We start from the raw sequence: 23,640 nt of genomic DNA on the forward strand, positions 1-23,640 counted from the left end.
TTTGACTCAAGACTTTGAAATTGAGACACGAGGTGACCGACGGGCCATGGGCTTTCCAACTCTCGCTATATACTCCAGTGAGAGAAGCGACAAGAGAGCATAAAGCATCATGCCGGCTGTCTCTTTGCGTGCCAAATTTCCTTGTCCTTGTCTTACGGTCAATTTGCGTCTCCATGCCGCCCAGCCCAGATGGCTTCACGTTCGAGAACCGTTCCAAATAGCCAACTTCAGGTGCTCTGCCAGCCTTGTCATTCTTGAATAGCGCCGGAGCTAACATGAACTATTGGTGATCTATGGACGCCCGTGTTGGTTGCGTGCTGGAGCGGGAGCCCCTTCTCATGGTTATCACAATTCTGCTCAGGGGACGGGGCTCGTTGCTGGAAGAGACCTTTCAGGCGGCTGGGAGTCCGGCGTGATACGGTGGGGATGCGACGTGGCGAATCTGCAGGTACCCAGTTGTTCAGAAAAGAAAATTAGTGCCCAAAGGTAGCTCACCGGTGCTCTCATGGTTACATGGTGACATCAAGGACGACGGTGGCGTGTTGGAGGAAGACCAATGGTGGACGGATACGGGATATTCCGCAAGGCTGAGGACGCCCTGTTGGATTTGTGGGCTTGGGAAAAACAAAACACTTCCGGTGATCCAGGAGCACAGCGCCATTGCGGTTCTATTGAGCCCCAAGTGCTAGGGTACTATAATCCTTTTTTACTTTTTTCAACGTCCCGTGTCTGTCCCCTGCGGGAACAATCAAACTAGCTAGGATATTCCAGCTGGCCGACCGTCTCCTCGCCTGAGATCGGCCTGAACGGCACAAATTCAGACACTGTGAGGGAAAACGGCTTCCCAGAGAACGCCAAAGGCTATTGGGTGACTATTAGTGTTTGCCCCTATGCAGACCCAGGTCGAGACTGCACACCGGCTTTGTTGCTTGCTACCAACTTCGAAATACGCATGTGCTCTATATTGCTCGGCCCAGAACGTCAAGGAGCCAACGCAACCGAGAGAGCCACCGGCGCGGCTGAAAAATCGTTCACCGCAGACGAGTCATGCAAGAACATGTTGATGAACAAGCTTGATGGCTCATAACCTGAACCGCGAATGAACTTGCTGGGCAGCTCCCTCTCGCCACATGGCAGCTTGTTCGTCGTCACGGACATTATTGCCAACAAGCCGTGATGGCCGAGAAAAGGGCGTCGGTGGTTGGGCCATTTAGCTAACTACTAAGGGTGCCATTAACTCCACGGGGGTTGGACCCTTCTTTCCATCTGTTGCTGGCTGTTCCACCAAGACCTGGATTTTGATGTGGAACAGGGCGGGTAGCGCTCCCGGCCTGGGAAGTCCAAGCCGTCCAAGCTACGGCAACAAAACATTGCTTGTTTAGGGAAAAGAGATTCATGGAGGCTACTATGGTGGCTGAGGCGGGCAGGGTATCCAGTATCGACATCCGTGCCCAATACTACGTACTAAGACGGTGGTTAAGTGGCATGATGTGACGGCCTGATCGACGATGTTGAGAAATGCTTGGTTCAATTTATAATAATGTGCAGCTCTAAACTAATTACGGAATATCTAATTACCTTATGCAAAAAAGAAAAAGAAGAAAAGAAAGAAGAAGAAAAAAAAATTAAGCCAAACTGTGCGGATACATGCAGATGCAAGACGCTTCTCACTCAGGGGTCGTCCGTTGCAGGTTCTGTCTAATGACTTGCCAAGCCGGGACATTCTCTGTCACCCTCAGATGCTGTCGGGTGAAGAAGAAAGCATACTCGTAGATGCTCCAGTACACACTCGCAACATTGACAAACACCATGATAAACTTGAGGAACATATATGCCGGGAACGCAATCCACTGAATCCGCTCATCCGTCGCCCGCTTTCTCCTCAACAGCCCCAAGTGGATGAGGTTGAACCAACAGACAAGGAGGAAGTTGAAGACGAGCAACCCGCTACTCACAATCAGCGTGAGGCGCCAGCTGGCGGCTAGAGCGACGGGAAGAACAAGGGGTGCGAAGAGGAAAATGAGCGAGTCGTAGCACTCGCCAAACACCCACAACTTGGTGAAAAGCTCACGCCAGCCCAAGCGCCAACTGAAGGTGAGATATGCCATATTAGTCCACATGCGGAACATGAAGAAGAAGTTCCAGCGGAAGAAACGTTGTCTGTAGATGGACATCTCGCCGTAACCGCCGCGGGAGCCTTCCTTCTTGGCAAACAAGGCCGGGAAAAGACGGGGCGGCGTTTCGGTCTCGACAAAGACTTGCGAGCTCATGACCATGCGGTACCCGGCGGCCCTCGCCGTGTGGCCCAGGAACCAGTCTTCAGAGATGTGGTATCCGGGGTGAGCGTGGAAGATCTTCTCCAGCACGTCTCGGCGCCACAGCGCAATCGCGCCGTGGGGAAAGATGACACTCCCGTAACGGGTCTGGAACACCTTGGCTAGGCCAGCAACTTTGTACTCAATGTCCTGGGCTTGCTGCATGAGCGTGCCGCGAGACGAATCTGGACCGACGCTCTTGATGGTGTAACCCACACACGCCACCTTGTCCTGGTCGGGATTCCCGAAAAGATGCGTGGGTAGGGGTAGGGTGGCCGGAAGGAGCACATCGTCGTCAATCAGCATGCAGTACTTGTACTTGTTAGCTAGCGCCACGCCCACAAACTCGGCCGTGATCTTGCTACCGATAGGCACCCAATAGTGCCTCACTCCAAACTCAGCACACACGTCGGCGGTGTGATCAAGTGGAGTCGGCGAATTCCCGTTAGCGATAACAAAGATCTGCTCGGGGCTGAAGATGGCTCGACAAGCCGGCAGCGTCGAGCGCAGCGTCTCGGCTGACTTGTAGCATGGGATGATGATGCAGCACTCAGACGCATCTCGTGGCTTTTCCGAGTTCGAGTCAGGCTCTGTGCGGTCAAACGTGCAGAAGAACTGCGGCAGGGTGTTGCGGATGGTGCCGGCAATGACGAAGGCAAGAAGGCCCCAGATGTGGTCCTGGAGTTCTTCACTGTGGAAGAAGTGCCAAAACAACCGCGCAACGCCGTCCCAGAGCGGCCAACCGACAAAGACGAAGTACACGATGCTCAAAATGGTCACCACGTAGAGTAATCTGGTGAACGACTTGGTCCAGACTCCTGGGGCATCGAGTACCTGTTGGTCGTGGGCGAGTCTGGTAAAGACTTCAAAGTCTTCGTCACTGAGCGCCGGCTCCTCAAAGGGGAGTTGCTTGCCCGCCTTCATGGGATTCTTGAACATGTAAAGGGGCGAGTTGGACGAGGTGCTCCGGTAGGACTTTACCGAGCCAAGTGTCTGCGCCGAGGTGGAGGCTGAAGGGCTTGGGGAGCCACCGTCGCAGACAGTTGAGGCTGGCCGGCTGCTTGAGCTCAAAAACGACAAGACTGAGAGTGAGCTGCTGAGCCGGGCAGGCTGCGGACCTTGCAGCCGAGACTGTGGCGAAACGCTAGACGAGGGGGACGGGGGTAGCCCCTGAATAGACCCGCCCTGAGGCGCTGGAGACGGAGCAGGAGTCGAACGAGAAGACGAGGTGAGAGCTGGTGACGGAACTGCCACGGGTGAAGCTGGCGGGAGGCGAGGCGGAGGTGTAATAGTGAACGAGACGGGATCACTCTCAGATGCCTTGGACTGATCGTTGGAGCTCATGATGGGCCAAGTGACAAGAGATAAGAGTACTGAAGTAACGGTCTAGCAAGTATCAGAAGGATAAGCAAATGAGTGAGAAAAGGCCACAAGGAACCTCAACAACGGGAGGCAAAGCCTCAACGAGTGTTTGAAATAGACGAAGGTATTGACTGCAGAAGGAAGGCAAGAAGGACTGTTGATGCTGATTCCCTTGATGCTCCTCTTTATAGCATTAACACAAGCATGATGAATCTGCCATTTTCTCTTTTACCCCCAATCCAGTAGCTTCCGGCGGAAGCGCCAAACTGTGTTCTAGACATCTCCCAAGGACATGGGTCTGGCATGCAGGAGGCTACCGTAGGTTAGACAACTCAGAATACGATCGATACAGCTCCGTGCCTTATCCTATGGAAGCCTCAGTTGAACGATTGACTCCTGCTCAGGCTTGCAGCTCCTTATTTCCTGGCCACCGTGGATGAACAAGCCACTTGACCCTACTTTAGCCTCTCTCAGGTGGGAATTATGGGGAAGATACTGGCAGGCGGCTAACCAGGAAATCCCAAGTTGTTGGTTGGCTGGATGCCTTGATCTACTGTAGATTCTGCATCCAGCCCAGCTCGGGTCGCCCTGTTTGTCACTCGTTGGCTGGAAGGTCCGCTGAATGTGGAAATTTGCAGTGGCCCGTCCCGCTAGGGATCAGCAGTATATTGAGCAACGCCTATGGGCTAGGATGGTGACGCCTTACGTGGTTGTCCAAGGCTCGGCCCTGTGATTTTCGTTTCTTTTGACAATGGCTTACTCCGTAGTACGTATCCTTATTTTTGGACTATTCAGACGCTGTACCTCTCCATCACACGGAGACAGGCACATATACAAGGGCACAGAGGGCCTACTTGTCCTTCGGTAGTAAGGGATCTTTGGACAAGGACTCCGTGCGTCATGGCGCCTCATTCGGCCGTATCCCTGACAAGCTGTTAAGCGCTGGCGGCAGACAAAGACGTGGCCAAGACGCGCGGTGACCCGGTCCTCGTTGCATTCAAGGTACGTACGCCAACCGCCTTCGCTAGTCCGCAAACTATCGATCGCTAGCCGGCCACAGAACCAGGCGTTTCCAATGTGTCCCGTAATAACCGCGCTGCACGCTTGGCATTCGCCTCCGGGGCAACATCCCGGGCATTTAGGGATAGCGAGCATTCCAACGGTCGAGAATCATAACCTGGCATTCCCCGTTTTGCCTCTCCCTTTCGTCGCATGTCGTTAACGGTTTTTTGTTACTGTCATCTCCTTTTCTCTCTGCCATTTCCCATGTAGTCGTCGCGATGGGGAGACAAGCAGCCGCTGGTGGTGCTCTACTCGCTCTGTGCCGCCTCTGCTTATGTCTCCTTTCTTCCTTGGTTCTGCCAGTCGCAGCTGCAGCGGGAGGCCGTTATTCCAACTGCTCCTTCTTTGTCACGAATGGCACCGCTGCTTCACAGTTTTCTTACTACCGCTTCTATGATTTCCGCAACATTTCTTCAGACACGTGGGATGATGTCCGAGAGTCCCGCGACCCCAACAATATCACTGCAGGCGCTTCGACGAATGATATGGCGTGGCAGCTCGACTGGTCACGGAGAGAGGGTCTGCGACATGCAGGTCCGGATGCTGGGCCTAACCTGCTGCCGATCGACTACCAGCCAGACAGCGTGTACATAAGTATGTTTAGACCTTTGATGCAGACTCACATGGCTGCCCGCTGTTGCGAGTAAGTCGGTTGACTCGCCCTCCTCGTGTCGCAGAAAGCATATCGGATACATCAGACGGCAATGCCAAAACCGCCCTGGCCCTTCCAAGCTCTCGCCAAAATGAGAGCTCTCATCAGTCAAGCGGCATGGACTTCACCGACGAAGCCATCCTGCACTTGTCGCTGCGTCTCTACGCGCGTGTCTCGGGCGCACCGGGTGCCTGCGCCGCCTTCTTCACATACAAGAACGACACGCAGGAGGCCGACATCGAGCTCTTGACTCGCGACGATGAGGATGTGGTGGGCTTCAACACACAGCCGACGTTCGATATCCGTGGCAAATACGTTCCGGACTCACACTGGAACATGTCGCTGCCTAAGAATATCTCGAGGGAGACATGGATCAGTTACCGTATGGATTGGGTGGGAGACCAGGTAGTCTGGTATATCAACGGCGTTCATATGGCCAACACAACAGTCAATGTGCCTGTTGCGCCCAGTCGGTTATCCGTCGCGTTGTGGGGTGAGTTATACTTAACCCGCGACATTTCATAATTGAGACAAGCTAACCTGACCGTTAAATGTAGGCAACGGCGGGACGTGGACGGGCAACATGACACTGGGCAAGTCGGCCCTCCTCGAAGTGCAGTGGATCGAAGTGGCGTATAACCTCAGTGGTGCAAACCCAGCAGAGAGAGGGACTACTGTGTGCAATTTGGATGAGGTGAATGATGAAGGTAGCTGGCGGCCGTATATATTTCCGCCAGCACACGATTCTCCTGGCTACAAGCTGGGTCTGAGCGCTTTTTTGATGGGTTTTACTTTCATTTTAGCAATATAATGAGGATGCTTATAAGACTTGGTCATAATACGCGAAAGAATTCTTCTTGCTCTGTTCTTCTCATTTGTTCAGGGGCAAAGTCGACAAGACGCTGTGCAACCTCGTTGTGAAGCCGGGAATGCGACCCCAGTGGTATTGGGGCCAGCTCTAACCCTTGGTCCTTCCGATTGCACCTACGAAGTCCACCAATCTTTATGGCTTAATCTTGGCCAGGTTGGCTCGAACAACGTCATTTAGGCTTCCGGAATGGCACTGCTGTAGCTGTGGTATCTCCTCGACGTCCCAACTCCACCAACGAACACGGCAGCCCTACCAGCAGCCCCTGAGCGTAGCAAGTCCAAACCCGCATGGACAGACAGGGGATTTATTTGATTAATCTACTGGTCTGGAACGTCATTGCTGTACCACAGGCGCCTCAACTCGGCAGGTGCTCGGCTCTCCGTCGTGAATGCCACACGACCTTGTACTGCCTCCCGTCACAGCTGAAGCTGATGCCAAAGCGGCTGGGAGAGACAGACCACCCCAGTTTGCCGGAGACAACCTTGCTTGGTCCAATAATAGGAGCGGCTTGCCATTTCGGGATGAGGGAACAAAACTTTCCCCGGTAAACCAAGTGCTGCAAATCGAGACTAAAACCGTACGGAGGCAGGGCCAAAAAGTCTTTACCTAAGTTGTCAACGCCACATCCTTCAATCGTTGTCAGCTACTTACAGGTACATCCCTCTTAAATCCGCTCCATAAGCTAACCTGATGCCTCTATAACTTCAGGGCGTGTAGGGGAAGTGTGGGTTTCGGCTACTGACTGGAGCCTGCTATAATATACTGGCGTCAAGCAGAATCGAATGAGATTGAAGTATTCCTTGTATGTACCCTGGTTATGGCGCTGTTGTTGCTTTTTCCTGGGCAGACTTTTTGGCCCTGCCTCCGTATGCAGTCTGCCTCTCTGAGGTTCGGGGCGTCAATGCGCGGGGTCGGTGCACATCATGTCGTCCAATTACCGAATTGTGCAGAGTAGGGCTGCCCAGGTTCACAAACGAGACAATAACGCCAATACTTTTTCGTCATTGAGGCAGAATCGCCAGAAGTAGTCGACTAACAGCTGACCTAGCACAATGTCCGGCGCTGCCTGCGGCCTCCAAGGACAAGCCCTGGACGACAAGGATGAATACAGAGCAGAAGCTTCGCCGTGATTGCACGTCGAAGCTACCATGAACCGCAGGTTGTGTTAATTTCTAATACTAGAGTGTTCGCCATGGTTTACAGGGTATGCAGGCCTCAACCGTATGTGCGCAGTCAGATAGAGCAACGCGGTAAAGAGGACTGTCCTTCACTTCCGCATTGTCCAGACTCTGGCTCGGAAGACGACGGTTCCGACCACACAGACCACCAAGGACGCAAGCGCCGTAAAGTCTCTAGATCCCCTTCTGTCGCAGGGTAGGCATGATCTTCACGGCCTCAGGAAACAACTGCGTTAGTAATCTAGCCGTATGCTTTAAGTAACTCTGCGGGATGGAGTACCCCGCACAAGAGACAACCTCAGACAACAATCAATCAACACACTGCTGCTGCTCATTATCGTTTACTTGACCCTTGATCCTTTTGGCACCCTCAGTGCGACAAAGGGATATCAGATATATCAGATGTATAGGCGCTTGTATCTGAATTGATTGATCGGATGAAATTCCATATCTGATTTGAATTGATTGATCTGATTGATATATTTGATTGTTAATCTGATCTGACAGCAGCCCTGGAGTCGCGTAGGGAGACCAAGTGGCTGAAGGAAGCGCTGAAGGAACAGATTGAAACGACCAGGGAACTTAAGGAAATTGTTAGAAGACAGGAAGAGACGGTGCAGGAAATGGGCAGACACGTGGTTGAGATTGATGAAGCAATATTGCGGGAGTGGGAAGTGATGTGTTGTTCTTGAATAAGTTACATGTGTCTGAGAGAAGCACAGCTCCTTACATAGTATCCACATCCCAGCCATCAGCAGATCGGACCATCTTGGTCATACGGTCTCAACAAAGAGTAACTCAATCAGCTCTTCAGGGGATCCTCTGGTGGCACCGGTCCCGGTCTCTTCATCTGGTATTTCGTCGCCGCTTATTTCACCCAGGCCATTCATCCACGTGGTGAACTCCCTATCCTCGTCCTCCTCCTCATCGCTTCTCATCGCCCTCATCGTCCTCGTCTTCATCCTGCATGTATTCCTCATGCCCTGCAGCTGCTTGGCCACGTCGAATCGAACACCTGTACGTGCCGGCGAGCTTCTCCATGGCGGCTGAGCCCCCAACTGCCTCGTGGGTCCAGATCGCATCCAAGAACTGGAGCTGCTTCCTGTTCAGCGCCAGGCCCGCAGCCTGTATGCGCGTGTCGGGGGGCATTTGATAGAGCCGAAAGACCATCGCTAGGCATCGTTTAAGCAGGATTCGATACTTGCCTGATGACGATGGCTGCACGAGCGTGAAAGGCTTGCTGTAGATGGACGAAGTCTGCGTGCTTCGGAGCCAGCAGAGGATGTGTCGACTCGTCTTCCTTGCCGTCTCCTCATAGCGGTCTATCATCAAGTCGGTGAGACGGACAAGTGAGGCGATCCTGTCCTGGCCCCCACCTGGTCTTATAAGATCTTCGTCGAGTCCGCATACTCCGCGTCGTCCGAGGAGATGTTCCCGTCCGCCAGGGGAAGTGGACGTCCGTGTTAAAGCCATAAATACCTAGCGGCGACCCCTATCTCTATATGTCTAGTCCTAGCCGGTTCTCTCCATCTAGGGCCGCTGTAGTGCGAACGCCGTTATCTCCCCCGCCGGCTCTGCCGCAGCGGGATGCTGTCGTCTATTGAGTTCCCGCGTTAATACGGCTCGCAGGTGGGCCTGGACCGCCGGGCCATCCACCGGCCGGACGACACTTCCGCCTCGCTTGATAATCCAGTATCTCCCCGTTGACCCGGTCGTCCATGTCTGTAGATAGACGCATTCGAACTGCTGGTCGAGATCGCGGCGGCGACGGGGTCGAGCATGATCGGCTTTGAAACGGCAGTCATCCGGCGGGCTGGATAGGTGGCGCCGCATCAGCTGGAGACTGATGGTGCGGAATCGGCAGTGGATGCAGGCGAAGCCTTCGTATACTCGCAGCTTGTCGTGCTCAGCCGATCCGTCGGCTCGAGGTGGTGCCTCGTCGGGGTCTAGGAGCCTGGGTGGGGACAAAGACTTAAGAAGTCGGCTCAGCCCTTTCCTTGCCTCAGTGGAGACGCTATGCTTATCGCGAAGATGTGTCGTCACGCGTGGTGGCCCGTTGGATAATGCGAATTTGCAATCATCTCGGGTGCAGATCAGGACACGCGCTTCAATATCGTGGAAGAGATTAAGGTTATTAAATAGGTCCTGGTTAGCCATTCTGCTGCTAGCTGCTACTTCTATTTCTACGTATAGTAAGTATGAGTATACTACTATATATAGAGGAGGCAAGATGTGAGAGGAAAGAGAGGAGTAGTATTTATTTATTTAATTTTTTATTCATTACGCCCGGCGGCTTAAACCGAAAGGGCACCCATCACTAATATATCCATACATTGCTCAAATTGTGTCCTTGTCTCCTTGAGCCCATACCGTGCCCGCTTGTTGCTTATGTTTCCTTACCTATTCGCTCTCTGCGGATTCCCATGGTTTGGTAGCGTTATTAACGAACTAGCTTGAAGCCTATTCTTCAAGTGTTCAGTGTCCTATCTACGGCGGCTGAAGCGGTGTTCGCTTTTATTGGCACGGGGTGAGGGTCGAGTGAAGTTGGGAAATAGTTGGTTGGTGGGGAGGGTTTTTGGGGGGGTGGGGGTGGGCTTCCTCTCCCCGGTTAGCTTGCATCAAGGCGGCCCGTGGCCAATGCATACCGGATTGTCGCTCGAACAGCTTCCAAGTTTGGCGTCCATTTTTGGTCATCAGATGGTGACTTTCCTCCAAGATAGAAAGAGATGTTGCCTCTCTGGGTATCGGTGCATTGAAGCATCTCTGTCCGGTATGCTGTCCACTTTCGGCATCGGAAGAGGAAATGTTCAACTGTCTCTCTCGCTTGTCCACAATCACACCGGTCCGATGGTACCGCTTTGATGTGGAAGAGATATGCGTTCAATCTCGCTATGCCTGTTCTGAGCTGGGCGAGCACACTAGCTTCTTTCCATGACAGCTGGTCGTAGAGTTGTCTCGTGTGTTTCCCCGGGAGTGCCGCATCGACTCTTTTAGAATGTCTTCCAACCTTGTCTGGCAACGACCCATTGGCGTTGACTTTGGATCGTGCAATCCTGAGCGTTGTCGATTTCATGCCAGGAAACCACTTTTGAGGAATGGCTCCTTGCTGTGTTGCCTTCCATGCCTCTGCCTTGGCCTGCTTCAGAAGCTCGTTTTCATCGCTTGAGGGTAGCCACAGGACCCTTACGACGTTTCCGTCTTCCCGCAGGTCTTCAATGGAATCGTAGATACAGCGTATGTATTCTTGCCCGGACTGCTGACGGGGTTGCTTGAGCGTAAGCGCAGCAGCCTTGTTGCTCGTTAGCAGTGCAAACCTGCGATATTTCACCCTTGGTGGAGTTCGCCTTAGGGCATACGCCATCGCCGCTAGCTCTCCGCTATATGGGTTCTGTTCTGTTCTCATACCAAGAGTAAATGAGAAGGTCTCGAGCTTTGGGCCGCCTCGCACCGAAAGCGGAATCTGGACTGCTCCACCAACACCCACTACGTCATTTCGCGCAGAGCTGCTCACTGCGATGCGTATGGCCCAGCCTGCTTCCGACTCTCCTGGGGCTGTATCGTCGGTGATGGCCTCCACTCTTTCCTCCCATGGCGCTAGTGCGAATGGTTGAATGGCTTCCAGCTGTTCCATTGGTATATCTCCGAGTGTCGTTGCTACCTGGTAGAGTGGTGACCGGTGAGCCCTTCTGAACGCTCGTATGCGGGATGTCATCCTGCGGAGAGGGTTGGTGCTGGGCAATGCGCGGATATCCGTCCACATCTTGGCTGCCCTCCTCCAGAACCGCTGTTGTGCTGAAGCGATATGAGCTTCTGCTTCCGCTACGCTCGTCGCCACTGCACTAAACGTTCCAACGATAGCCTGGGCTCCCGCTCTCTGAACCCTGTTAATTGGTCCCATGATTCTGTCCTGGCACCTGTGCATCCACACATTGGAGGCGTAGTCCACAACCGGGGCTACTGTAGCTGTGAATAGCCGTCTTGCTGTCGCTGGTGATAAGCCCCTTAACCTCTTTAGTTCCATTGCTGCTTTCAACCCCTTGGATGCTGCCCTGGCGATGTGTTCCTTGTACTTGAGCCCGGCGTCCATGATAACTCCCAGGATCTTGACACGGTCTTTCGGTTGGACTGTCTGCCCCCTGATCATAAAGGGCTCTGAGTCGGACTTGGACTCCTTCCGGGTGAAATGTATGATAGCAGTCTTGTCCGCCTCAAATCTCGCGCCGCTTCTCCTCTCCCAATCCATAGCCTCTTTGATAACTGCTTCGACTCCCTTACGGTTGCTCTGCGCTGTCGGCCCTGTGACCCAGGCTGTAAAATCGTCCACAAACGCGATCGCTCCTCCGTTGCTGTCGATCCGCCGCTGTACCAAATCTGCGTTGAAGAAAAGAAACAAGATTGGAGACAGCGGAGAGCCCTGGGGTAAGCCTGCCTGTGGTAGGTCTCGAATTTCCGATGACTCTCCGTTGATTAGGATCGATGCCGTGCGATTGGAGCAAAACGCTTCTACCCAGCCAACTAGCTGCTCCGGGATGCCACGTGCCTTCATTCTCTGAAGAAGCCTTTCCTTCCACACTCCATTGTAAGCTCCCTTGACATCGAAACTGACCAGGCTCACGATCCGTCCACGTCGCCAAGCGGCATAGATCTGTTCCTGCAGGAGCAGAAGCGCTTGTTCTGCTGATCGTTGCTTGCGGGCTCCAAAATGATTCGTCGGGAGCAAGCCGTACGTTTCCACAGCATGTGAGATCCTTTCCGCGACCACCGACTCCAACACCTTGCCGAGTGTAGCCAGTAGGGAAATCGGTCGCCAGGCCTTTGCCACCGTGTAGTCTCCTTTACCGGGCTTTTTGAGCGGTATGATCTTTGCGTGCCTCCACTGGTGGGGCAACGTTCCCTCTTCCAATGAAGCCCGAAATATTACCATCACCCAGTGCTTGACGACTGGCCACACCTGCTTCCAAACAAACATCGGCAGTCCATCTTCCCCGGGGGTCTTCCAAGATTTTGCCGCGAACAGTTGTCGTTCTACCTCCTCTGTTGTGATATCTGGCATCGCTATAGGGGCTCTTTGAGGCCTAGGGCCTTCGTTTTCGATGTCGTTCGGCAGGGGAGGAAAGAACTTGGATAGGAGCTCTTCAGCTTGTTCCCTGTGGTTAGTCGTGGCTGTCCCATCCGCCCTGGCCAGCTGCGGAATTTTGCCAAATGCTGTATCATCCTCAGACTTCAAGTACTTGGCCGCCTTCCAGATGTTGTCATTGTCCGCCAGAAACTCGTTCCAATGCTTCTTCTTTTGTTGTCGGATGGCGTCATGATACTGCTTTGCAGCCCCTTTCGCCATCTCTTCCAGCTCCGTCCTGGCTTGCCCTGCCCGCCTCTCGGCTCGAGCGCGGTTCCTCCAGTTCGTGTATATTTGGCGAAGCTGCGTCAGGTCCGTCGTCCACCACCGTTTGGCGTACGGCGACGGCTTGGCTTTTGGTGCCAGGGAATGAACCGCCTCCATAACCACCGACATCAGCCTGTCAGTTTTCTCCTGTACGGTGCCTTCCGACGGCGATGCCTCCAGTGCGCTTGCAATTCTTGCGTTGATTTCTCTCCATGGCGCATTCTTCAGGAGAAGCCGAGTCTGTTGTTTTGGTCCGGGAACCGAAATGTCGAAGACCGTGTCAATCGCCCGATGATCTGAGCCGTGTTCCGTCCCGTGAATCGCGCATTGGACAGTTGATGCCGTCAACTCCTCCGAGGCCAAGACCAAGTCGACCGTTGTCTCAAAGACTCCGTCACTCCACGTCTTCGTTCCTCTGGGGAGCAAGCTGGTGAGGCCAAGTTCGTGCATAAGGTCAATGATCTGGTCCGCTTCACCCTGTCTCACTAAAGAAACGTCATCTCCTCCCCAGAGCTGGTCGTGCCGGTTAAAGTCTCCGGCAACCACCACATCCACAACCCTACCTGCTTCTCTTCTTGTGTCTGTGATAACCTGGCGTAAGATGTTGCAGGTGTCTCGTAGAGCCTGAGCATCTCCTCCTGGTACGTAAGTTGATACTACCAGGACCAGCCGCTCAGGGAGCCTTATGACGGCTGCCGTCATGTCCGGCGACTCAATCGGTATCTGCTCCGCCTCCACATTCTTGTTCACCCACAACATGCTCCGGACCGCCCATCTGCCATCTCTCCAAATTGTGGGGACCATTTTGATCCATTTGGGGTGTCCCGTAGGGACTGTAAATAGTTTGCTATCGACTTTTCGTGCCTGTGGTTCTTGGATCGCCAAAACTGCAAAATTTTGGAGTCGCTTGTCGTTCATTAGGCTTTCGTGTACCATACCCTGTTTTCTTACATTCAATTGGATCACCTGAAACATCTTACTCATGCCGGGTAGGATAGAGTCTCGGGCAGCTTCTGCTGAACGACTCGTGCGGTCCACCACAGGGTAGTAGTAGTAGTAGTAGGTTTTATTACGCCCGGGAGAACTAATCTCATAGGGCCGTTAGATACGCTAAGCCATTTACACTTCCGTCGTGTTAATCCTAACCACAAAAGAAAGCCCAACTTCTCTCTCCGATTCTTTTGTTCCAGCCTCGCTTGACTCTATTTGACAGGCCTGCTTGAAGGCCGGTTTCTCCAAGTGTTCAGCATCCTATCTTCAGCAGCTGAAGCATGGTCTGTCAACCTGAGGCTGTTAGATGTTAGTATCTCCTGGATTCGATGATTAGTATGTTATATCCCTCGATTCGCTCCCAGTCTTCCCGTCTCCGTTGCAAACTTGACCGTCGCCCGCACCGCCTGTAGGTTAGGTGCCCATTTCTGCCCATCCGACGTCGACTTGCCCCCCAGAAAGAACGAGAGATTTCCCATCATGTTTTGTCTAACTTGTCGCATGCCTTCACGCTCTGCCTCCCACCTTGTGCACCGGAACAGAAAATGTTCCATCGTCTCGGCTGCTTGTCCACAGTCACACATGTCAGACTCCACCGCGCCTATCCTGTACAGGTAACTGTTGATCCTCGCCATTCCCGTACGGAGCTGCGAGAGCACGTCTGCTTCTCCTCTCTTTAGTCCATCGTATAGCGCTTCCGTGTGTTTGCCTGGCAGAGCTTTGTCGATCCTCTTGGAGTAGCCGCCTACTCTGTCGGGCAGTGTCCGTTGCTGCCGCAGTTGCGACCTCGCCAATCTGGTCCGGGTGGAGCGAGCCTGGTATGGTAACGACTCCGGTGTGCGCTCTGCCGCGGTTGCTCTTCGGGCTTGCCTCTTCGCCATGTGGCCCATGGCAAATTCATCGCTTCGGGACGGTATCCACATCATCTTGACCCTGTTGTTTGCTTTTCCCAGTCGTTCGATGTGATCATAGATCTGCCGAATGGTGCCCTGACCTGACTGCTGTCGTGGTCGTGTAATCGCCTTTAGGGATGACTGGCTGCTCGATAATACCGTGAGCTCTTGGCATTGAAGTCCGTCGGGCATACATCGAAGTGCCATTGCTATCGCCTCCAGCTCGGCCGTGTATGGGTTCTGGTCGTCTCGCGAACCGAGAGTGACCGAGTACCTGGCGACTACCTTATCTGCCCGGCCAGGCGATTTGTGGCAGATGACGCCTCCCATGCCTACTAGTCCTCCCCTGTCGGAAGCACTAGTCGCGATGACAATATCGTCGGCACTGTCGGCCGCTGCTACCGCCGCTTCCCGATCAGTCTCGCACTCCAGCAACACGCGGCCGTGCCACGGTGGTACCGCATAGGCTTGGATCGTTTCCATTCGCTCGATTCCGCTCTCGGCATGTGCAAGTGCCAGTCTCTTCATCGGCGAGATGTACCTTCGGCTCACTGACACTTTTAATGTTGCCAGCGGGTGTGTCTTTGGCAGAGTCCGGACGTTGATGTATAGTCTCGTGCCGGCCTGAGCATGTCGCTCGCATACCGTCTGGATGCTGGCCTCCGCTTCAGCCACTGCCGTCGACACCGTTCGAAAGGCGCCCGTGATCGCCTGTGCCCCTACTTTCTGTGCCCTGTTGAGCCAGGTTAGTTCTCTTTCTCCGCGTGCATGCGACCACACGACAGAAGCGTAGTCCATGGCCGGAGCAACGGTGGCGACGAAGAGCTGTCTGGCAGTGTGCGGTGGAAGTATCTTGAGTCTCCTCAGACACATAGCTGCCGAGAGACCTTTGGAAGCGGCCTCGGCTATATGTTGCTTGAACCTGAGCTCCGTGTCCATAACCACTCCCAAGATCTTGATCTTCTGCTTCGGCTTGACTTCCTCTCCCTTGATCATGAACGGTGCATCACTGGTGCGTTCAGCGACGCGTGTGAAGTGGATGATAGCCGTCTTGTCGCATTCAAACGTCGCTCCACTGCGTCTCTCCCACGCTAGTGCTCGGTCAATGATGGCCTGTATGCCGTCCCTGTTCGCCTCCGCCGTCGGCCCTGTGACCCAGGCTGAGTAGTCGTCGACGAACGCGATCGAGCCGCCTTTCGAGTCGATCCTGCTCTGCACTAGGTCTGCGTTGAAGAAGAGGAAGAGCACAGGCGACAGTGGCGACCCTTGCGGAAGGCCGGCCTGTGGCAGCTCCCGTCGCTCAGAAGTGTAGCCGTTCACCACGATGGTGGCCGTGCGGTTCGAGCAAAACGCATCTATCCACTTCACAAGCCCCTTGGGGATGCCTCTTGCTTCGAGTCTTTGCAGCAATCTGTCCTTGAACACTCCGTTGTAGGCACCCTTGACGTCGAAGCTAACCAGACTGACCACTTTGCGGTTCCGCCATGCTTTGTAGACCTGTTCCTGGAAGAGCAGCAGTGCCTGCTCTGCCGACCGCCGTTTTCTCGCCCCAAAATGGTTTGTGGGTAAGAGTCCGAACCTCTCGACGACGTACGAAATTCTGTCAGCTACTACTGCTTCGAGGATCTTGCCCAGCGTCGACAAAAGCGAGATCGGCCTCCATGCCTTTGCGATCCTATAGTTTCCCTTGTCCGGTTTCTTGAGCGGAATGATCTTGGCGCTCCTCCACTGGTCCGGTAGTTGTCCTTCGCCCAGTGAAGTGTGGAATAGATGCATAACGCGCTCCTTCACCACCGGCCACAGCTGTTTCCACACCATCGCCGGCAGTCCGTCTTCCCCGGGCGCTTTCCACGCCTTGGCTTCCATGATCTTCTCCTCCACTTCCTCCATCGCCAAGTTCGGCATGGCCACTTCTCTCCGCCGCGGTCGCGGGTCTTCGTCTTCTATGGTTGCCGGCAGCGGTGGGAAGAATGCACTGAGCAATTCTTCCGCCTGCTCGGCCTTGTCCTGCGTCGTCGTCCCGTCCGCTCTTTTCAATGGGGGAATCTTGTCACTGGCCATCCCACCTCCGGGTTTGAGGTACGTGGCGGCTTGCCAGATGTTGGTCCCGTCTGCGAGGAAATCATCCCAATGGGCCTTCTTCTGCCTTTTGATGGTGTCGTGATACTCCTTGGCTGCTTCCTTGGCTCTGTTTTCTAGGTTGTCGATTCGGTGGCCTACACGGCGCTGGGACCTCGCTAGGTTCCTCCAGAACGTGTACGCCTTTCGAAGCCTCGTAAGATCTGTTGTCCACCATCTCTTCGCGTACGGTGATGGTTTAGCCCGTGGAACCAGTTCGTGGATCGCATCGAGAACCACCTCCATCAGCCTGTCCGTCTGTGCCTGAACTCCGCCGTCCCATGGGAGTGGTGCCAGCTTGCCCTTCACCCTCTCCCTGACCGCATTCCACGGTGCGTTCTTAAAAAGTAATCTTGGCTCAACCGTCCTTTCAGGCGTCGTGAGGTCAAACTCTGTTCGGATTGCCCTGTGATCTGACCCATGTTCGGTCGGGTGGATGCCGCAGTGGACCACTTCTTCTGCCAACTCGGACGATGTAAGCATCAGGTCGATCGTACTCTCGCAGTTTGGCCCTTCCCAAGTCTTCGTCCCTCGCGGGAGAAGACTGAGTAGGCCATGCTCGTCCATGAGGTCGATGATCGGGCCCGCCTCGCCTTGCCTCCTGCCTGTCACCTCGTCGCCTCCCCAGAGTTGGTCATGTCGATTGAAGTCGCCGGCCAGAACGACATCCGTTCTTTTGCCGGTGCCGTTGCGGAAGTCCATTATCGTCGTGTGCAGTTGTCTCACGGCCGTGCGTAAAGCATTCTCGTCCCTCCCTTCCACGTACACAGATACCACCAAGACTTCCCGGTCAGGCAACCGGAGTATTGCTCCGGTTAGGTTAGCCGAGGGTATCGGCACCTGTTCCGCTTCTAGGTCACTGCGGATCCAGAGCATGCTGCGAACCGCCCATTGCATCTCATGTCTCTTTGTCGGTAGGAATCTCGTCCAGTTTCTGTGATTGTTCGGTACTGTCACCAACGCTCCATCAATGCTCAAAGCGTATGGTTCGGCTACCGCCAGCACCGCATAGTCCCGCAAGTCTCTGTCGTTCATCATGCTCAGCTGTACCACATCCCTCTTCCGCACGTTGAGCTGGAAGATTTTCAGATTAGTGCACATCACCATGTAGTCGCCGCACTCGGCAGTGTCGACTGAACGACTCGTGCGGCCCTCTGCATAGAACGCACTTCGGCTCGACGGCCTGGCATTCTCCGTGGCGATGTCCCGCCTCCGCATATTTACCGCATCGCTGCGCTTTCTTGCAGGTGAACGCCTTGTGACCAGTTTCCCAGCAGTTGTAACATTGGGCTGGGCCTTGACGCCGCTCGAAGATGTTGGTACTAGCTGACTCTCCGGCAAGATGGAAGTACCTCTCCTCTAGTAGACGTCGCGCATCACCCGCCTTCGTAACGTAGATCACCATCGAACCGTACATTTTCCCATTCTCCTTGTCACTGAGCCAGTGCATCTTGGCGATCGTCACCTCATTCTCCTTTCCTAGTGCCTCCGCCGCACCTGGCAGCACGTTGCCGGATGGATCCAGCACCGCAGTCCTGTTTGCGCCGTTAACCTTAACCGGGTACAGTTGGTCCCTGAGGACTCTTGCGCCCTTGACCACCGTCTTCTCTGCCACCTCCCTGACAAGCAGCATCTCTGCTTCATCCCGGTAGATCACCTTGATGCGGTCTGCGTTCCTCGCGTCTTTCACCACGGCTGCGCACCGCCAGCTCTGTTGGCCTTCTCTGGCCCGCACCTTCTCTTCGATCGCTTGACGAACTTCTCCAACTTGCGCCTTGCCTCTGTCCTCTTCGCTGACCCGCGAGGTGTCGATGGTGCAGAACAAGGTATCCGTGAACGAGGATGGGGTCGTGCGTATGGACGACAGTGTGTGGACATTGCTTGGCTGGCTCGTAGGCGGGGTGCGGGCTACGTCCGCATACGATGGCTGTGGGCTCGTCTGAGCACTGCTGGAGATGCTGTCGGCCATCGTGTTTAGCTGTTCCTTCACCTGTTTCATTTCTTCTTTCACTTGCTTTAACTCCTCTGCCGTCTGGGGTTGTGTTCTCCCTAGCTCTTTCATAACTTGCTCTCGCATCTGCTCAAGGTCTCTTGCAGCCTGTTCACGCATGGCTTTGAGCTGCCTGGTGGCTTGTTCGTGCGAGCGTCTGAGCTCGTCCGCCTTCTTCAATTCCTCGGCTGCCTGGGCCTTGATCGTCTGGATTTCCTGCTGGAGTTGGCGTATCATCTCCAGCTGTTCGCTCATCATCCGCGTTGCCGTTCGCTGGTTCTCCATCAACGCGTCCCAGAGCCTCTCTAGCATCTTCCTCTGTTCACTCATCAAATGGGTCGACGTCTCCTGGAGCATCGCTCGGAACATGATCTGCATGGGCGACGCGTGGTTGCCCGTCGCGCCTTCCGTCATCTGCGAATCTCTGGCCCCGTCGGCCAATCCAGTCTCGCCTTCATTTTCACCATCCCGCGGCTGTTGTGGCCCGTTCCTCCTCACTGTATCATTCCTCTTCTCAATCGCCTGTAGCCTTTCCTGTAGTTTTGCAGTCGGCTTCACGGGTCTCGAGGACCGACGCGCCACGGTGATTGAATCTCCACCTCGCACCAGGATCTCGTCAGCAGTCGCGTCCATTTCGCGACACCACGCCCACGGTCGCACCGACCTCTACGTCCCTCAAAAAGATTGTAAAGATTGTAAAGATTGTAAAGATTGTAAAGATTGTAAAGATTCCCCGCTGCTAGTCCACGGTACATATCTCGTGCTGACTTCCAGGCCAGACACACAGTGGGAGCCCACATAACAAATAGCACTTTGGGCAGTGCAGATAGAGATTTTTAGGCCATATAAACTAAGCCAAGCGTGGCTAGGAGCCATGCCTGGACCCACCCACCGCCGGCCATGGCGAGTGAATCCTTACAGGGTCTGATATTCCCACGCGAGAGAGCCGCCAGGGTGGGCCTCATTTCAATGAAGATTACGTCTCCATGGCTTCTTGCGGCATCTCACGGCATCTCTCCTTTCATTTCTCCAGCGTGAAATCATGAGATCTAGGTGCGATGACTGTGTTTTGGGGCAGCTATTCTTGTTAGATTTGGTGGACTACAAAGTCTTTGGCATAGGTGTTCATGCCGCCTGTCTAGCAAGTCGCAATGTCGCCAGGAGTTCAAGCTACCGTGATTCATTGCTCTTTGGCCACCAAGGCTTGTTCATCCCAGATAATAACTACTTGCTATCCCAAACAGTCGCGTCGTACTCATCCATCCACTCCACGAACTCGCCACCGGCTTTGGCCCAGCCGGCAATGCCTTCGAATAGGATCACGCTCTCCATATCGCTGTCGCCTTGCTCGTCGAGATGGTCCTTGAACCATCCAGCTGCTCGCGAGCCCCGGCCCCAAGAGGATGCTGGAGAGGTTAGTATGTCCCTTTATTACATGCTGCGAATTTTGGAAGCAGTGAACCAAGACCTACAGCAGTACCAGATGATTTTTTGGACTCCCGCCGATTTAAACAGGCTGTACAGCGTCGGTATGGTCGGGTAGAGGCTCTGTGCCGGCAGATTGATGGATCCGCGAATGGTGCCGCCCTGGATGGCAGAATGGGTGAGTTGATACTCGATTAATTGTTGTCTCGGAAAACACGGCAGGTAGGTAAAACCTCGTGGTCTGTCCGGCGGAGATCGATGAGGACATAATTCTTGCCAGCGATATTCTTGCTGTCCTTCATCATCTCCAATGCTGCCTGACGTGTCATGGCCGCAGGGGCCTTGTTGAGTGGAGGAGGGTAGGCAGCATGCCAGGGCGTGGCGGCATCAGTAGAGGCCATCTTGGATGAGCAGATGCAGTTGACCGGTTGGAATGCGAGAATTAGGCGAGGACGGGCGCCCAACCTTAGGAGAGATTTTGTGATGTTCATCACATCTTGGAGGGGGGAGGGAGGGTATTTCTGATTATGAAGCCCTCTGAGGGCCGAAGGCAATGGGCAACCTCACTCAGACATGGTAGGGAATGTGTCATACCCAGACTATGATTGGCGACGGCCAAAATTATATGTGTTCTTGGGACCCTGTCATGCCCGAGATGTGATTGGTTGTTCAGCTTTGCAGGGACTCAGTCCTGCGCCAGCTGTGACTGTGTAACCCCACCAAGGAAATTCCAACCGGGGGCTGTGTCATGCCGAGGCTGCGATTGGCTCGACGGCAATTTCGACCAGCAGCGTCCATTGCGATTCCTAGATTGCTGCAAGTTTTGGGGCGCAAGAGGGACCGCGGTGATTCACGTATAAGGTCGTGTTCGTCTCGACGATAGCGATTCATACAGGCACAGAATTCATCTGCGTCGCTGGACTCCGAGCCACCCACAACCACCCTGCACCGCGCACCGCATCGCTTCAAACCTACCACGCAAGACGACCGCCCGCCTTCAACATGACACTGGAGAAGAAGAAAGGGTTGGGCAGCCACGAGCCGAAGCCTACCCCGCCTCGCGCAGGCCTAGACAATGGAAGCACTGGACAGTCTGACCTAGATCCCGAGGCCGCGCCTGTGAACACGAGCCCCGATGAGCAGCCGAAGCAACAGCTGTCTGCCTTCAAAGGACTCGGTCCTCTGGATCGCTACCTAGCCCTGTGGATTTTCCTAGCAATGGCTATTGGCATCATTTTGGGCAACTTTGTTCCCGAGACGGGGCCAGCCTTGCAGAAGGGCAAATTTGTGGGTGTTTCAGTGCCGATTGGTATGTTTTCCTCAGAGACTTGAACTTCCGGTATCTGAAGCTGACAAATTTACAAGCTGTTGGCTTGCTCGTCATGATGTATCCTATCCTTTGCAAAGTACGATACGAATCGCTGCATGATCTCTTTTCGCACAGAGAGATGTGGAAGCAGATCTGCTTTAGCCTTTTCGTTAACTGGGTCCTAGCTCCCTTCCTCATGGTGAATCTCGTCACCCGGTACGCTTCCTTTCGCAGACGGCATACTGACGTTACTCTTAGCTTGCCCTGGCCTGGGCTTTTCTCCCTGATAAGCCAGAGCTTCGCACCGGTCTTATTCTCGTGGGCCTTGGGAGGTGTATTGCGATGGTTCGTTCACCTGTCACCTTCAGACATTTACAAACCATACTAACACCTTGCTTTCAGGTCCTCGTTTGGAACAGTCTCGCCGGCGGCAGCGACGAATACTGTGCCATCCTCGTCGCTATCAACTCGATACTCCAGATGGTCCTCTTCGCCCCCCTGGCCATCTTCTTCATCCGCGTCATCAGTCACGAATCGGGTACGATCAATATATCCTACAGTGTCGTTGCAACGAGTGTGGCTGTTTTCCTTGGCATCCCGCTTGGGGCAGCTATTATTACGCGATTTGTTCTTCGTAAAGTCGTTGGACCCGATTGGTATCAGCATACATTTCTCAAATTCCTTGCGCCTTGGTCCCTCATCGGCCTGCTCTACACTATTCTCGTTCTATTCGCATCCCAAGGCCGACAAGTTGTTCATCAGATTGTGTCGGTCATCCGGGTAGCCGCGCCACTGATTGTGTATTTCGTGCTCATCTTCTTCGCTACTTTATGGATCAGCAGACTGCTCGGCTTCCGTTTCTCAATGGTCGTGACCCAGAGCTTCACGGCTGCGAGCAACAACTTCGAGTTAGCTATAGTAGTGGCAGTAGCGACTTTTGGCCCCAACAGCGATCAAGCCCTGGCATCTACCGTTGGTCCGCTTATCGAGGTGCCTGTCTTGGTAGGCTTGGTGTATGCTGTCCGCTGGATGGCCAACAGATGGGGTTGGAAGTAAAGTAGTGAGCCGAACGGACTGGTCTGCGATGGTAACAATAGATAGGTGTATTTATACACGCACAGTCTTCATGACGTGTATTCTACGAGAAACGACAGTAAATTTTTTCTTGCAGTTTTTTTCAAAGTGTCCAAATCTTCGTACTCTCGTTGTCGTATGCTCAGGCGAGCTGATCCAGGAGCTGGAAGACCTTGGTGTTGAACTAGCAACATTTGTTGCTGCCCGCCGGGGAAGGGGTAGAGCCACAGAGTACGCTGAGGAGACTGACGAAGCGGTAACACGCAGACAGCACATGCGTCGGCTGCATCGTGCGGCTCGTCAGCAGGTCGCCGCACACCACAGCCCGCCTGACCTGATTTCGCTCCGCCTCCGCAACGATCCACTGCGCTGTCTGCCGCACCCGATCCAAGTCATGATGCTTGAAGTGGAGGTCGCTGAGAAGCAGCCATTGCACCGTACTGGCAGACGGCGCTCGCATGGCTCATGGTGGCCAAAGGGGTGGTGAAAGATGCCACAAAATGGGGCGTCATGGAAATCTAAGAGAATGAGAATTGAGGGGGATTGAAGAGTAGGATGCTGTCCGTTATGATGTCACTGACGGTAACGCACTAAGTTGACCGACTCTACTCTGGAGGCGTGCATTGGCACCCGGGGAGCACGGCCCCATCCAGAGGCTTATTGTCGCACTGAGCGTGCTGAAAGGATCAAGGATCAGGTAAAGAATAATAGGCAGCAGCAGTGTGTTGATTGATTGTTGTCTGAGGTTGTCTCTTGTGCGGGGTATTCAATCCCGCAGAGTTACTTAAAGCATACGGCTAGATTACTAATGCAGTTGTTTCATGAGGCCGTGAAGATCATGCCTACCCTGCGACACCTTTCGTACCGAAAGGCATAAGAGCGTGGTTATTATTGCGTTTCGCTCTCCTTGTCCAGGTGTCTTGCACTAACATAGGACCTGGATCGCAATGTCAGAACCTCCTTCCCAACTCACCGTGACACCGCTTAAGTTTACAAAGAGTATAATTGCGCTGTCGCA

General features: G+C 54.0%; 6 protein-coding genes across 6 annotated transcripts; 2 read left to right on the forward strand and 4 right to left on the reverse strand.

Annotated features, from left to right (window-relative positions):
- Positions 1 to 1,667: 1,667 nt before the first annotated feature.
- Positions 1,668 to 3,659, reverse strand: MRS44_016991 (uncharacterized protein; the record flags this gene model as incomplete). The annotated part of the gene is made up of 1 exon (XM_065617522.1): positions 1,668 to 3,659. One exon carries the CDS (start codon positions 3,657 to 3,659, stop codon positions 1,668 to 1,670), a length of 1,992 nt encoding a protein of 663 aa, XP_065473594.1.
- A 1,298-nt stretch (positions 3,660 to 4,957) lies between these two features.
- On the forward strand, positions 4,958 to 6,528 carry MRS44_016992 (uncharacterized protein; the record flags this gene model as incomplete). The annotated part of the gene is made up of 4 exons (XM_065617523.1): positions 4,958 to 5,333; positions 5,417 to 5,884; positions 5,949 to 6,098; positions 6,416 to 6,528. 4 exons carry the CDS (start codon positions 4,958 to 4,960, stop codon positions 6,526 to 6,528), a joined length of 1,107 nt encoding a protein of 368 aa, XP_065473595.1.
- Positions 6,529 to 8,364: 1,836 nt separating this feature from the next.
- Positions 8,365 to 8,913, reverse strand: MRS44_016993 (uncharacterized protein; the record flags this gene model as incomplete). The annotated part of the gene is made up of 1 exon (XM_046274187.1): positions 8,365 to 8,913. One exon carries the CDS (start codon positions 8,911 to 8,913, stop codon positions 8,365 to 8,367), a length of 549 nt encoding a protein of 182 aa, XP_046127222.1.
- Positions 8,914 to 8,970: 57 nt separating this feature from the next.
- On the reverse strand, positions 8,971 to 19,447 carry MRS44_016994 (uncharacterized protein; the record flags this gene model as incomplete). The annotated part of the gene is made up of 5 exons (XM_046271485.2): positions 8,971 to 9,623; positions 9,890 to 9,900; positions 10,086 to 13,762; positions 14,218 to 18,130; positions 18,177 to 19,447. 5 exons carry the CDS (start codon positions 19,445 to 19,447, stop codon positions 8,971 to 8,973), a joined length of 9,525 nt encoding a protein of 3,174 aa, XP_046127221.2.
- A 591-nt stretch (positions 19,448 to 20,038) lies between these two features.
- Positions 20,039 to 20,640, reverse strand: MRS44_016995 (uncharacterized protein; the record flags this gene model as incomplete). The annotated part of the gene is made up of 2 exons (XM_065617524.1): positions 20,039 to 20,220; positions 20,457 to 20,640. The coding sequence occupies 2 exons, from the start codon at positions 20,638 to 20,640 to the stop codon at positions 20,039 to 20,041; spliced, it is 366 nt and encodes a 121-aa protein (XP_065473596.1).
- A 601-nt stretch (positions 20,641 to 21,241) lies between these two features.
- On the forward strand, positions 21,242 to 23,109 carry MRS44_016996 (uncharacterized protein; the record flags this gene model as incomplete). The annotated part of the gene is made up of 5 exons (XM_065617525.1): positions 21,242 to 21,548; positions 21,605 to 21,747; positions 21,807 to 21,893; positions 21,951 to 22,550; positions 22,720 to 23,109. The coding sequence occupies 5 exons, from the start codon at positions 21,242 to 21,244 to the stop codon at positions 23,107 to 23,109; spliced, it is 1,527 nt and encodes a 508-aa protein (XP_065473597.1).
- Positions 23,110 to 23,640: the final 531 nt, after the last annotated feature.

Source organism: Fusarium solani (genome assembly GCF_023522795.1).
Source record: "Fusarium solani strain SB1 chromosome Unknown bctg00000013, whole genome shotgun sequence".
Taxonomy (NCBI): domain Eukaryota; kingdom Fungi; phylum Ascomycota; class Sordariomycetes; order Hypocreales; family Nectriaceae; genus Fusarium; species Fusarium solani.